At 53.3% G+C, this 15,633-nt stretch overlaps 1 protein-coding gene across 2 annotated transcripts in view; it reads right to left on the reverse strand.

The window, feature by feature from the left end:
- Positions 1 to 15,633, reverse strand: part of IQCA1 (IQ motif containing with AAA domain 1) — a 175,091-nt gene that overhangs the window by 17,274 nt on the left and 142,184 nt on the right. For both annotated transcript variants that reach the window (XM_020905508.2, XM_020905507.2), the window contains exon 16: positions 6,837 to 6,923. In XM_020905508.2, the coding sequence (XP_020761167.2) occupies positions 6,837 to 6,923 (87 nt within the window). The remainder of the gene's footprint in view (positions 1 to 6,836; positions 6,924 to 15,633) is intronic.

Raw genomic sequence — 15,633 nt, forward strand, 5'->3', positions numbered from 1 at the left:
TAGATCAATTTGGGGATTCACGCTATATTAAGTTTTTCAATCCACGAACATGATGTATCCTCCTACTTATCTAAGTCTTCATTATTTTTTCACAACTTTGATTTGTAGTCTTCAGAGTAGAAGTCTTCCACTTCTTTTGTTAAGTCTGTTCCTATTTTTTGAATGTTGTTATAAATGGAATTGTCTTCTTAATACTAATTTTTTCACAGTAAGTGCATAGAAGGAAGTTACTTTATATATTGGTCTTGTATCCTACCCTGTTATCTCACTGAATGTTTTCATTAGTTTTTAAAACTGCTTTTAGTGAATTCCTTTGGGTTTTCTATATACAAGATCATGTCATCTGCAAATATAGTTTTATTTCTTCCTTTTCAATACTATGCTTTTTATTTAGCTCTTTTCCCTGACTGCCCTGGGGCCTGTTCCTGTTCAGTTGCTTCAGTCGTGCCTGACTCTTTGCGACCCCAGGCTCCTCCGCCCATGGGACTTCCCAGGCAAGAATACTGGAGCGGGTTGCCATTTCCTCCTCCAGGGGATCTTCCTGACCCAGGGACTGAACCCACATCTCCTGCATCTCCTGCATTGCAGGCAGATTCTTTACCGCTGAGCAACCAGGGAAGCCCGATTGCCCTGGTAAGAACCCCCAGTGTAATGCTGGATAAAAGCCGGCGTGCTGCGGTCCACGGAGTCACAGAGAGTCGGACGTGACTGAGCGACTGAACTGAAAAGAGGCGATCTTAATGGAAAAACATCCGGTCTTTTACCGTTAAGGATGATGTTAGCTCTGGATTTTTTGTAGTTGCTCTTTATCAGGCTGAGGAAGTTTCCTTCTCTTTCTTTTTTTTTAATCATGAAGGGGTGTTGGCTTTTGTCAAGTGCTTTTTTTCTGCATCTGTTGAGATGATGGTGTGGTTCCTATCCTTTATTTTAATAATATAGTGTATTACATTAATTGATTTTTGGATGTTAAGCCTGGGCTAAATCCCACTCGGTCATGCTGTATAATCCTTTTTCTGTGTTGTTAGATTCAGTTGAGAAGAGACTTTCTGTAATGTAACTCACAGAGAGAACAAGATGGGATTTTTACGGCAAAATAAATCCCACAGTCTGGGCCTGAAGCCAGAACACCGGGCAGCTTCCGACCATTTCCTCCTGCACTCACAGGAGTCCAGAGCCTACAAGGCTCCATCAGGAGGGAACAATGGCTTTGCAGGACTCCATTCAGGAAGCATGGGTGGGGGCTGGGGACAACAGTGGAGCTTAAAAGAGGGCAGAGCCCAGGAGAGGGGTGACCGGGAATGAGGCTTCCTAAAACCCCAGAAATGGGCATCAGGACGGAAACCTCCTGTCGAAGGGGCAGCACCCCAATCCTGAGCCTAGGCCTTTGCAGAAACCTGCCGTTGCTCAGATCCATGCCTCTGGGCTGCCTGGGATGGGAGAGACGTCTGTTGCGTCTTGACTGTGCTACCGAACTCCCCATGGGGGCCAGGCTGAGTGCAAAAATGAAAAGCTCGAGGAAAGAACTCCATACTAACAGGCAATTGTTGTTGTTCAGTCCCTAGGTCATGTCTGACTCTTGGAGACCCTATGGACTGCACACACTGGGCTGCCCTGTGTGTGCTGAGGACTGAGATGTGCTTTGGCATCTCCCTGAGCTTGCTCAAGTTCATGTCCATTGAGTCGGTGATGCCATCCAACCATCTCATCCTCTGTCATCCCTTTCTCCTCCTGCCTTCAATCTTTCCCAGCATCAGGGTCTTTTCCAATGAGTTAGCTCTTCGCATCAGGTGGCCAAAGTATTGGAGCTTCAGCATCAGTCCTTCCAATGAATATTCAGGGTTGATTTCCTTTAGGATTGACTTGTTTGATCTCCTTGCTGTCCAAAGGGCTCTCAAGAGTCTTCTCTAGTACTCCAATTTGAAAGCATCAATTCTTTAGTGCTCAGGCTTCTTTATGGTCCAACTCTCACATCTGTACATGACCACTAGAAAAATCATAGCTTTGACTACACAGACTTTGATTGGCAAAGTGAATGTCTCTGCTTTTTAACATGCTATCTAGGTTTGTCATAGCTTTCCTTCCAAGAAGCAAGTGTCTTTTTAATTTCATGGCTGCAGTCACTGATTTTGGAGACCAAGAAGATAAAATCTGTCACTGTTTCCACTTTTTCTCTTCTATTTGCCATGAAGTAATGGGACTGGATGCCATGATCTTAAGTTTTTAAATGCTGAGTTTTAAGCCAGCCTTTTCACTCTCCTCTTGGACCCTTATCAAAAGGCTCTTGAGTTCCTCTTCACTCTCTGCCATTAGAGTAGTGTCATCTGCATATGAGCCACGGTTATACTAGAAAAATAACCCTTTGGAAAACCAGGGGGGAGCAGGGTGATGAAGGTGGAGATGGAGGAGGACAGCTGGGCAGGCCCTGGCTGTGTTGGCATCACTGTGGTGGAGGCGTCCCCTGGATGATTCTGGCTGATGCCAGGTGTCTGCATCCGACCCTCAGGGAACAGCTACAGACTGGGGATGGAGTGCAGCCTCGGTTGGCTAAGTGGTGACTTCTTTAAGTTATGAGCTATGCCCAAGGAGGGCAGGGAAAAAGGTCCATGGGCTTGAGATGGCATCTCAGTGAGCATCACTGTATTTAATGGAGTGTTTAGAAGTGCATGGAGGAGAGAAAGAAGAAAGTGTTGGTGCGGTCTGAGGAGACCAGGAGAAGGCAAGGCAATAGAGGCTAAGAAAGGACAGACTTTTATAAATGGGAGCTCACTGGCAAAATGGGTTTCAAAAAACTATGTGAGAGTGGTTTCCATGGAGCTGGAGAGCATCAAGTGGACAGTAGTGGGTTGAAGAGTGAGTGGGGATGGCTGAGAATAGATTGGTCTTTTAAGAAGCTTGATGGAGAATAGTGCAAGGTTTTGGAGGCAACTATGGCACGTGTGGGGTAACATGAAGCTGCCCAAAGACTGGAAGGAGGTCTGATCCAGGACCCTGGTGGGGTTGGAGACTGCCACTCTGGGGAGAGGGGGGAGGCAGAGATGCACTTGCAAGGTCTGAGCCCATCCCTGGCAAAATGGTTGCCATGGTGACAGCGGTGTGGTCCTGCCTGTTCTGAAGCAGGAGATGATATTGCTGTGTCCTGTCAATGGCAGGGATGAACGAACTTAACCAGCCTGTTTGGATAACAAATGTTGATCCTGGGCTGGCTCCAGAGTGACATCTTCGTGGAAGGTGAGTTCCCTTAGGAGGGGATGGAAATGAAAGGTGAGTCTGTTTGGCCAGCAGCTCCCCACACCCGGGCCATCCCTGTTCCTGTTCAGAGCCACGTCCATTACACATGAGACCCTGCATGTGCATGCGTCATGCTGGCCAACATCCCCACTGACCCCTGGCAGCCTTTGCGGCCGATGCCCCTACAGCGGGACCTGCCAGGCCTGCCCCACCTGCTGTTGCGGGCGATTTCAAATTCGTGTCTGACGTGCATGCAGCAGTCCCCGTGTGCTTTTCTGCAGTCAGTTTTATTAAACCACGGCAGCCGCCAGGCCCAACCCAGCCCTCGTGGAGGCCCGACTAGGATGCGGGAAGGGCTCCCACGCGCTGCAGCCACGAGGCTAATGGAGTAGAAAATGCAGCAGCGTCTCGTCCTGCCTCACGCTGAGGTGCCTTCGTCTTGTACACCGACAACAGACTGACGGGGCAGCCGAGGACCGTGGAGGGAACGGCCGTCCTCCTGGAGGGGAGGGCAGGGGAGGGTGCAGACCCAGCATCCGCCCGGTGCCTGGGGGGCTGGGCGTCGAGGACGTCGTTGGGGGAAGAACTGGGGTGCCGGGGGGCTCCGGAGCCCAGCACTGTTGGCTCTGTGTCCGGAGGGCCCTGCGCGCAGTCTTCAGGACGTGGTCTGGAGCACGGGGGTTGAGGAGGGCGGACACAGAGGTAGTAGAAGCTCGGAGGGCAGAACAGGAAGCCGGTGCTGACGCCAGACCTGCATCCAGGTGCGGAGAAGAGGCCTGTGTCTGAGTCCCAGAGCTGCCGGGGACCAACGGTGCGCCCTCTCTGGCTTAGAGCTTCCTAAAGAATCTGCCTGCCAGTGCAGGAGATGCAAGAGACACGGGTTCGATCCCTGGGTCAGGAAGATCCCTTGGAGGAGGAAATGGCTACCCACTCCAGTATTCTTGCCTGGAGAATCCCGTGGACAGAGGAGCCCGGCGGGCTGCCTTCCATGGGGTCGCCAAGTCGGACAGGCCTGAGCACATGCAGAACAGGAGAACGCCGCCTTCCTTCTCCCCAGGACCGCTAAGTGCTTCCAGACCTACGCTTTGTGTCCCCGGGGCCTCTGCTGTCTGCTGCAGCGGCCCGCGGGGTCCCTGCACCCCGAAGCTCTGCACCAGGAGCCATCGCTCCTTAGGACTGGGCCAGCCTCCACAGTGTACCCCCGAAAGGGCCTTGACGCAGAGGTGGAGGCATCGAGGGTGGAGTTAGTCACTGCGGGTGAGAGCTTTTCCCAAGGGGTGTTCCTGGAACCCCCTTGAACTCCCTGGGCTGCCGCCGGGAGTGCTCTGGGCTGTGGCCGTGGCAGGGGGCCGTTTCTCTGCAGCTGGACATGCTTCTCTAGGTCTCAGGGCCTTGGGCGCGGGGAGCCTTTGGACGGAGGCTGGGCCGAGTGGTAGTTAGGATGCTGGGGTCCTTGGGTGGCCAGGTGATGCATGCGGAGCCTCTCGTCTGTGGATGCAGTGAATGCGTTCGGTGGTCACCTTCAGAGCGGGACTGTCCAATGCTCACGGCCGCCCTGAGCCCTGGTGGCCTGGGGACTTGGGCAAGGACAGAAGTCAGTGGCCGGGGGCAGGGAGGGAAGCAGAGGAGAGCAGGCCGGCGCTGGCCCCTGGAAGCAGCAGGCAGCAGGAACCCTGCTGCCCGGGGGGCAGGTACAGGACTCGGGCCGGAAGATGCTTGCGGGCTGGTTCTCTGCCCGCCCGGCCCTCCTCCGGCCAGGGCACTGGAGCCGGGGTCCCCGCAGGGCCAGAAGGGTCTGCATCCTGCACCCCCCTGCCCGGCAACTCTGTCTGTGCCTGGGCTGGCTCAGGCAGCCCAGCCAGTCTTGCAGACTTTTGGGGACTTGGGGTCCCTTCTGCTTGTATTCATCAGGCATCCGGGGATTTCCCCAGACTGTGACTCAGTCTCCAGTGCAGTGAATTCCTCTGACAGACGACAGACTTTTCTAATGCAGAGGCGGACAGAATAAATGTGCGATTTGTCGATGACAAAGACTGTGCCACCAAAGGCCTTCATCTTCTACAGGAACGAGACTAGTCAGGGACCACACTTGTGTGGACCACAGCCTGTGCTCGGGGTGAGCAAGAAGAGGGCCCAGGGGAGGGTTCTGGGGCCCCTTCACGGTGACCCCCCTTACCGGGGTGGGGGGCGTCTGCTGAACCCACATTTATTCCCTGAGGTCAGCACTCCCTCAAAGCCTGCCAGCTCGTCCCCCTGTGGCTCTCAAACGGGCTTGTTCACCCCTCTTATTGTCCCTCAGCACAGGGGTACAAGGGAGCAGAGGTCATTGCTGGTGACAGCCAGACAGATTGAGGGGGTCCTGGCAGAGGACTTGAGGGGGGCTTCGTGAACTCAGAGGGTGGTCTCTCTGCAACTCTTTAGCCAGCTCAGGGGGTGGAGGCTCGGAGAGGTTAACTTACTTGCTCAGGGACACACAGCCAACTAAGGTGAAGGCCCGGGACACACTTCTCCTGAATTCTCATATTCTCCAGGCTGACGCCCAGAGGGAGGTCCTTTGCCCACTAAAGAGACCGAAATTCCCATGACATTAAGTGTGTGACACCTTGGACTAAACACTGTCTTTCATCTCTCTTGAGATTTACTGTAGCAACTGCCTTCAAGTTCACATCTATGTGAACTTTTACAATATTATTATTTTTTAAAAAACTAATTTTTATTGGAGTCTAGTTGCTTCACTGCGTGTGGACTTTTTTTTTAATGTAGCAACATCGCCAGCAGAGGGAGCCACCTACCAGCTTCCCAGATTAAATAAATGAGTCCTCGTAAGAGTTTCCAAAATGACAGGGCAATCAAGGCTCACTTGGGGAAGAAAAGATTGAGCTTTCATTCTTTATCCAAATCATCTCTACCTGCTAAAAATGATGTATAATACATAAGGATCAAAAGTGATTAAAATCCTTATGAATTTAATCAGAAATTCACAGTTAACCACTATTTGCTTTGGTGCAAATTGATGTGGAATAACAATCATGTGTATCTTCAAAATTTTTTTTTTTAACTTGTGGGAAATTTGCTGGTGATTTGTAGGGGGGGTGGGGGGAAGTGCGGGGGAGGGGAACCATTGAAAGGAGAGAAAAGGCGGAAGGAAGCAATTGACAGAGGGCTCCTGGGGGGCACCCTGAACGTGGGGGCGCTTGGCCGGTCTATGCACCGTCTTTGTTCATAAATTTCAGGCCTTTGGCTATTTATTATGATGAACAATAGGAAATCCTAATAATAACTCCTGTGTGTGCCGTTTGCCGTGGCCGAGCAGAGTTCTCTCGATTGTTCCTTACTGTGAATCCTGTGTTTGGGTTTAAGGCTCCCCTCCCCCCCTTCTCCATCCTTTCTTTCATTTTTTCTTCTAAATTATGCCTCGTAAAAATCAGACACTGGATCCTTTCAGATACAGACAAGCGCTCAGGGCAGAGGAGCGCTGCCCTGGCCCCTTGTTTCCTTCCTCCCTTGAACAAGCAAGACCTTCTTGAGAGATCGAGGTGGTCCCTGGGACGGGGCCCCCCTGGGAGGAGGGAAAAGGCCCCACTGAGAATCCACCGGGAAGCCCTCACCTTCCTTTCCGCGTGCGGCACTTTTTTGTAGAAGGTTTTCTCGGTGTCTCCGATCCACACCACGGAGGGCTGGAGCTTGCGGGCCACCTGTGAGGAGAAACGGTTGGTTGTAAACGTGTTTCCTCTGGGGTGCACTCTTGACCCCCCTGGGAACAGCAGGACGGACGGGGACGGCCCCCCGGGACAGCAGCGTTTCACAAGGCTGCACTGCGCACGCGCGCTGCATCTTCCTTCTCCGCAGGATTTGGGCGCCGGTGGTCAGAGTGCCCTGGGGGTCCCTACGTCCTGCTCCAAGGACACCGACCGTCCACCCGCTTTGGCTTGAAATGAGCCAGTAGTTTTCTGCTGCAAACGAAGGGAACTGGGCCACGAGGTTTAATTACAGCCTACGCCCCACTCCCACGCTGATTCAAGTTTGCTCATTTTGAGAAAAGCCCGTTTCAGCACCAGGGCCCCCGTGATGCCGTTTGTTCGTCTCCGTGGGCCTGCTGCCTTTGTGGCCGTGGTTTCATCTGGAAGGTGGCTCTGGGCCTCTCCCGGGGCGAGCGGGGCTTCGTGACAGCGCTAGGAGTTACCGTGGGCCCGTGAATAATTGCCACACACCTAACAATCTCTTCAAAGCTCCCCCATGATAGCGGAGTTCAGGTATTTTTGCAACAATTTGTGCTTTGTGCAAAATTGTGCCAGATAAAAGCCATCTCCAGTCACAGCGAATACAGTGTTATGTACTCCTATTTTTATATATCTTTAAACATCATTAAGGCAGCAGGTGTGATTTTTAAACCAAGACAGATATTTAATAAATGATGGAAAAGTCACTGGAACACTGGCTGGGTCTGTTTTCCCCCGGCACTACCTAGCAAGGGAAGCAGATTAGGCAGGTTCAAAGACAAAAGTGGATTCAGCTTGATCCAGGGGCCAGTCTGGTCCTGGGCTGGCTGTGTCCAGTCCCACACATGCCAGGATGTTTAGAGAGGAAATCGTGCCAGCCAACCACCCTCTGGTCGGCGTTATGTTTTAGACCCCGAGCCACAGAGCTTAGGAATCCGGAACCCCAAGTTTCAATCTCAGTACCCAAGGCAGCTTGATGGGAAGCGTAGAAAATAGCCAGTGAGCCAGGCTTGGGTCACACGCATCGCACGTGGCCTCTGTCACATGCAAGGTCACCACGGCCAGCACCGACCAGCGCTTTCTCTACTCAGAGGATGGGACCTGTGATAACTCACTCACATCCATTACAGCCCTATGGGGCAGGTAACATCATCACCATCCCTGTTTGCAGATGGGGAAACTGAGGCTCAAAAATGCTACATGACCCGTCCTAGGTCACGCAGCTAGACGGTGGCAGAAGCAGGATGCCAGGCCAGGGTGCTGGCTACCACATCCTCAGTTCCCCTCACTTCCTCGAGCCAGACCCTCAGGCACCCTGCCTGGCTTCACTGGCCACATCGAACCATCCCCAAGTCTGTCCACCCCAGTCCTAATCTCTTTCAACCACAGCAGTTCATCCATTCCCTCAGCTCCTGATGTGAACCTGTGATTTCTCTCCAGTTGGCCTGCCCACTGCACCCACTCAAGTGCCCCGGGGGCAGGCCCCAAGGAACTGCTGTTCTGCTCAAAGCTATTTGGAGTTGAAGTCAAAAGCTTCTCTACTTCCAGCCCCCAAAGAAAATAAGAAAAGGAGATACTGGACATAAAAGGTTTTCAGTTTCTGAGAAAAAGGATACTGTGTAATAACAAAGGCACAATTTTTATTCTTTGCAATCCCTCCTAAAAAAATCTTAGCTTTAGAACGGAAACCAATGGCAAAACAATTTTCGCATAAACAGTTGTCTCCTGTCTCAGGCTAACTTGTGTGCTTGTGGAGGCTGCAGACTGGCCTCTCCTGTGTCCAGTTGGCAAACAACAGCTTTTCCTCAGCTCTGGTTTGTGTGCCTGCGTTTTCTCAGTCCAGCTGTTCTTAACAGGAATTGCAGATGTGAGTACCAAGAATCCCGGTTTTCCTTTTCTCTCTCTGCTTTTAACAAGGTAAGCTGCATAGATGGACTGGAAGCACAGGCATCTTTTTAGCTTGGAGTAATTGTGAAAGCAGCAGTCTTATTTCCAGCCTCTTATCTAAAGTTGTTTTGAAAACGTGGCCACAATGTTCCACTGAATGTGAACGCTAAGGAACTGCTCCCTCTTTCCGAGCAGTGGGGGAATTCCACGCTTCCTGTGTTTCTAACATGCACTTGTGAAGGATTTCCTTCCTCAGGACGGTCACCTGCTCTGGGGCTCCCAGGGCTGTGTGGGGGGCTTGGGTGACCACGTGGTTTGGAAGGGCTCAGGGATTATCAAATGAACAGAAGACATTTCCCAGGCAAGTTCTTGGATGATGCTACAACGGTATGAGGAACGGTCATTTGCAAGTCGCCTGAGATCTGGGACACCACTGCTGCCCCTTCACAACGTGGCAGGTGTGAAGCCAGGCACGCCTCACCCCCACTCCCCTTTAATACATGAGGTCGCCGAGGTGGAGAGAGAAGTCAGTAATGTGTGCACCGGGATGTGTGGAACCCGGAGGCATCCCTGGGTCGGTCTGACACCCACAGGCCCATGCTTTCACCCAGGCAGCAAGCTGCCACGTTGCCATGGAGACAAGATGCCTATTCCACAGCATTTCCTTACCCCTGGCCCGTGTCCTTTCCTATCACCTTTCATTCTAATAGGAAGAAAGGCTTTAAAAACCATCACTGTCTTGTCCTCCAGAGCGTGAACCTCTATTTCTCTGACCTTCCTCAGTGGCGAGCCCGTTCAGGGGATGCCTGGGGACCTTGTTCAGTCCTGGGCAGAGAAGGAAGGCACAGAACCCTGGGCCCTGCCAGGCCAAACACCTCTCCTCCAGGAAGGATGGAAAGACCCGAGGCTCTTTTCCTTGGGGAAAAGAAGGCTCCAGGGAGCAAGTGAACCCTTTTCAAATAGTTGAATGGCTGTCGGAAGGAGAGTGGTTTTTATCATTTTGGGTCCAGTATGTAGAAGGAGGGCTTCCCTGGTGGCTCAGATGGTAAAGAATCTACCTGCAATGCAGGAGACCTGGGTTGATCCCTGGGTTGGGAAGATCCCCTGGAGGAGGGCATGGCAACCCAGTCCAGTATTCTTGCCTGGGAATCCCCATGGACAGAGGAGCCTGGTGGGCTGCAGTCCATGGAGTTGCAATGAGTCAGACATGACTGAGTGACTAAGCACACATGTAGAATGAAGGGCTTCCTGGTGGCTCAGTAGTAAAGAACCCGCCTGCCGATGCAGGAGATGCGGGTTGGACCCCTGGGTCGGGAAGATGCCCTGGAGAAGGAAATGACAACCCACTCCAATATTCTTGCCTGGAGAATCCCCATGGACAGAGGAGCCTGGCGAGCTACAGTCCATGGGGTCACAAAGAGTCGGACATGACTGAGCAACTAAACAACCGCACTGTAGAATGAAATCCATTCTCTCATTTTCCGCTCATAAAACATCGGCAGAGGAGCTCTGATGTGCCGGCCACTCTGCTGGGTGCTGGGGCCCCTGACTTCAAGGAGTCCATCGGTGGGAGGGGGTGGTGAGGTGGGGCTGGGAGGGCGGGCCCAGGAAAGTGGGTGCCAGCAAGGACCACCTCCGACAGAAGGAGGGAGAAGGGGATGAGGGCAGCAAGCAGACGTGGAGGGTGCCGACGAGGGCTAAAGCAGACAGAGCCTGCAAGGGTCTCTAGAAGGCCCACAGCCTGGAGGAGGGCATGCATCTGCCACACTAGGGGCAGGAGCCGGGGTGCAGGGCGGAGCTATGCCCACGTGGGCTGCTCAGGTCATTCTGGAAGGTGTCAGAAAGGCCTTGGCCTTGCCATGGAGTTTGTTTTTATCCTGGAAGCTGTTTGGAGTCTATTACAGCCTTGAATCATGACCTTCAATCCTGGTGTGTTACCGACAAATCCCTCTGGTGGGGTGAGGAGCATGACCAGCTGACTGTTTCCTGGAAAGGGGGTGGGGGTGTCCCCAGAGGTTGTGCTGGGAAGTGAGTTGAGGCTGGAAGCAGGGAGAAGTTTAGGAGGCTTTTGGAGGAAGAAGAGGTGAGGATTTGAGCAAAGGAGAGGCAGGAGGGCAGGAAATGGGTGTGAGGGGCATTTAGGATCTGCCAGATGGACTGCAAGGAGATCCAACCAGTCAATCCTAAAGGAAATCAATCCTGAATATTCATTGGAAGGACTGATGTTGAAGCTGAAGCTTCAATACTCTGGCCACCTGATGCAAAGAACTGACTCACTGGAAAAGACCCTGATGCTGGGAAAGATTGAAGGCAGGAGAAGGGGACGACAGAGGATGAGATGATTGGATGGCATCACCGACTCGATGGACATGAGTTTGAGCAAACTCCAGGAAATAGTGAAGGACAGGGAAACCTGGCATGCTGCAGTCCACGGGGTTGAAAACAGCTGGACATGACTGGGAGACTGGACAACAGCAGTGAGACCTGGCGATGGTTGGGTGAGAGATGAGAAAATAGGGCGTTTCCAGTGCCGGGAGGCCTGGAGGCCAGGAGCACTAGGGCCCAGGAATCCAAACAGGGGGCCAGATGAGGGATGAAAGATGACGTCCGTTTAGGCCACGGGAGCCAGAGGGCAGCTGGACCTCCAGGCAGGAGGAATGGTTGGTCTGGGGGGGTGAGCAGGAGGGAGGTGGGGCTGCAAAGGGCTCTGAGGCTGCAGCGGGGTCATGGGAATGGGTGGGGGATGCGGGGAGAGGGGAGGAGGCCAGCCCGGCCACAGAGTGGGGTCCACAGGGTGGAGACGCTGATGGGGAGAAGGAAGGGGAGACTGGGGAGGTCAAAGGGGCACAGAAGAAGGGGCGGTCTCAGAGCCCAGGGAGGGGCAGCGGGAAACCGGTGACGGTGGGCAGTGCTGGCCTGAGCGTCTGGCAACCAGGAGGTCACGGGTGGTGTGGAGGGGACAGGAGACACGTGACAGGCGGCCGAGGAGTGCACGGGACAGACAGGAAAGGTGGGCAGGGCAGAGCCTGCAGACGGCATTGGGTGCGGAGGTAAAGCCCAGGAGGGGATGACCTTGGGGGAGACACCCTTTCTGCCCTATAGCCACTGGGAGCGGGGAGGACCACGCTGGGTGCGGGCAGGGTGCCTGCCAGTCAGGGCACGTCTACCGGGGCATCCCCTTGGACACATGCGCCCTGCAAATTCAGTCCTGTCTTGCCACGCAAAAGGAGTGTTGGTAAAAATTTCAGAATATACATTCAGACATGCCCCCTCTGCCCCCTCGGCTGAGAACCACTCATCAGTCCTCTCCTGTCTTTACAGACCTTTCTCTCCATCAATGCTTGCAAACACGACATGGCTCTTCACACACTGCTTTGTATTCCTGTTCACGCTGTGTGCAGTTTATTTCGCCAACAGCCTTTTAATAAGAAGCTCCATCACTTATGGATTTAGTCCCTGTGTTGTGAACATCTGGATGGTTCTCTGCCTTCTTGCTAAACCAAACAGGGCTTAAGATGGGCCTTTTGGGTCCACGCAGCCCCGAGGCCAAAGGACCTGCCTGCCGGCTCGTCACACTTGCACCTGTGTGGCCCACCTGCCCTCCTGGAGGCCCTCTGCTCATTCTTCTCCAGCCACAAATTTTTTTCACACTTCTCTCAACAAAGCATTAACAATAAAAAAAAAAAAACCCTTTGCCAATTTGTTAATGAAAAATGGTATCCTTTGCTCTTTTAATTTTCATTTAGCAATGGAAAGGCGTCATGTAAATTACCCACAGATAGTTGGAGGTCACGGGCAATTAAATGTAACTAATTCACAGCGGAACTTCTCCGAAGTTACCGGGATGTTTATTTCCATCGCCACTAGAGGGCCCTGCAGCCCTACCGAATTATCAGTTCCAGACTAACACATGTCCCCCACACGCGCTTCTGGAAAAGGTCTAGCCAACAGTCACTTCCCCAGCCCTGTGAATTTTATGGATTTGGTCTTTTGCATTCTCCAAAGAAATGCTGTCAAACATCCGCCATCAGGATGCGATTCTCTTTGGCTGGGATATAATGACTCAACGATGAAGACCAGTTTGGGTTTGGCATGCTTGAGTTACTATTAGATCTGCCCAAATGACTCCTGGAAGCTGTGGAAGTTCTTTCTGAAAGGGTGCTATTCTGCTTGCCACAGAGAACCCCAGGAAGACCCAGGTTTAGGGGTTGTATCTTAACCAAACTGAAAAGGACAGTCCAGCCACCTAGCCAACCATCGGCCCGCCCTTCCGTCCATCCATCCAAGCCACACAGATTTGCTGAGCATCCGCAGTGGTAAGCAGGGAGGGCTGGGAAACACGGTCCCTGCCTGCAGACGGAGTGGCCTCCTGTGTCTGAATGGGGGCTGTGGGCAGCCGGCAGTGGCCAGCGAGGAGCTGCCATCCTGGGGAAGACCCGGGGCAGGGGGCAATGGGGCGGGGCGCTCACTTTCCCGAACTATAGTCACCTGGATTCTGTTTCCATATTTAATATGTGAAGACGGCTTGTTCTCTACTTCCATTATTTAAAGATGATAATTTGTAAAATTTCTATTTCCCTGTATTATCTTTCATGTAACTGTACAGGTTACTGGGTTGGCCAAAGAGTTTGTTCCGGTTTTCTCATTACGCAGGATGAAAAACCTCAATGAACCTTTTGGCCAACCCAATACTCCAAGTCCTTACTGGGTGTGAGCTGGGATAAACCGTGAATATCAGTCACAGGATGAGCAGAGGTGGATTAAACAGTCCAGAACTGGGCGGGGCTGACCCTTGATGGGCAGGAAGGTGAATGAAGGTCGAGGAGAGGGCCAGGAGGGAGCTGGGAATGGAGGTGCAGCGGGTGGGCTGTGACAGGTGGCATGGGGAAGTGGGTCAGTGCTGCTGGCAGGAGCCCACTGATACCACTGCTGGAATTGGAGAAGGCTGCTGCCTGGAGGGCGCCAGGCTTACGAGACCATCCAGACTGTCTCCTGGAACCCCTTCCTCCTTGTTCACTCCCACCCACACCAGAAATGACGGGTTCACGCCCATCTGCCCGACCTCGTGCCAACTTTGAGAAGCGTAGGAGTTAACACCTGGGCACGAGGCCTCGCTCACCTTCCCCAGGCACCGTTTAGCCGCATTTAGGGCACCTCCTGCTTAAAGGGTTTTCAAATTGGCTAAAAATCCCTTAGTGCCTGTGATATCATCCCTGCTCACCCCCACTGCCCACCACCGAGCAGGAGCAGATGTGGACCATGCTTTGCAGTCCTCAGCCGATCCTGTGTGCCCCGTGGTGCCCGCGGGCATCCTCACGGCAGGCGGCACCCTGGGGCATCCACGGTTGGGACCCGCCCTCCCCTCCTAGCCGCCCATCCTCCTTGGGGGTGTGGGACGCTCTCACTGCCACTGTGAACTGAAACTGCTCTAAAATAGAAAGTCTGTGGTTAAAAAAAAAAAGAGAGAGAGAGAGAGGTTTTGATGCCTTTCAGTTCAGTTCAGTCGCCCAGTCGTGTCCGAGACCTCATGGGCCACAGCACGCCAGGCTTCCCTGTCCATCACCAACTCCTGGAACTTGCTCAAACTCATGTCCATTGAGTTGGTGATGCCATCCAACCATCTCATCCTCTGTCATCCCCTTCTCCTCCTGCCTTCAATCTTTCCCAGCATCAGGGTCTTTTCCAATGAGTCAGTTCTTCGCATCAGGTGGCCAAAGTATTGGAGTTTCAGCTTCAGCATCAGTCCTTCCAATGAATATTCAGGACTGATCTCCTTTAGGATGGGCTGGTTGGATCTCCTTGATGCCTTTGCTCGACCTGAAGCACTCTCTGTGGCCCGGCAGGAGGGCCCTGCTTCCTGACAGCAGCCACTCAGAGCTCATGGGCACCGGGCGCCCTCCTCCCAGCCCGGTGCCTCTATTTCCACACCTGATGCTCCACCAGAGCAGCTATCTCCTGTTTCTCTCTTGGCCTCTCCTCTCCTCCCTCACTGAAGCTCTGTTTCGGGGTGGGGGGTCAGGTGTAGGTCTTTGCTCTGTCCTTCTTGAATTTCAGCTTGTAAAGGCAGGGCTGATGTACTTGTTCTGTTTATTATACATCTGTTTTATTTTTAAAATCATCCACGAATATCCATGATATCTGTGGGTTATTAACCAGGAGTAGAGGTCTCTGTGAGCTACAGAGACGTAACTGGTGGGGCTCCCCTTCTCCTGCCTCCTGGGCCAGCTGAGTTTACACCAGCACATCTGGGTGAGATCTCTTGGCCGGCTGCCACGGGCAGTTGGCTGGGAGCCCAGCAAGGAGCCCCGGTGGGTGGTGCTCAGGCACGAGCAACATCTCAGCTCTCTTGGGTCCAGATTTGCAGGCCAGGTGGCCTCGACCCTGGCTGGGCGGCCCCTTAGCCCTGCTCTCTGAAGCCTCCCTCTGAGGCCAGCCCTCGGGGGGTGAGGTCTCTAACAGAGGAGGAAGGGGAGGAAGCAAGGGCCCCAGGGAGGGGGCACCGTCTCTCCCAGACCTCAGGAGAGAGGATGCTCTGCTCTGCCTGCCCTCCTGGGTGCCCTGGCCTCTCCTTGGCTTTTCTCCCAAGCGGTCTGGAGGGTCAGGGAAGGGGGAATCCAGAAGGCGTGGGGACAGCGGGACCTGCCAACAGGACGCTACAGTCTCTAGGTTCTTCACCTTCTCAAGCTGAAATGTCCCAGCTGATACTCCAGCCCCAGAATGGCCTTTGTGGTGGTTCGCGGGCACAGAGCTCACAGGGCCAGGGCATGAAGGAGGAAACAGACAGAACAGGCTCCACCTT

This window comes from Odocoileus virginianus, unplaced genomic scaffold (genome assembly GCF_023699985.2).
Source record: "Odocoileus virginianus isolate 20LAN1187 ecotype Illinois unplaced genomic scaffold, Ovbor_1.2 Unplaced_Contig_4, whole genome shotgun sequence".
In the NCBI taxonomy this organism is placed as follows: Eukaryota; Metazoa; Chordata; class Mammalia; order Artiodactyla; family Cervidae; genus Odocoileus; species Odocoileus virginianus.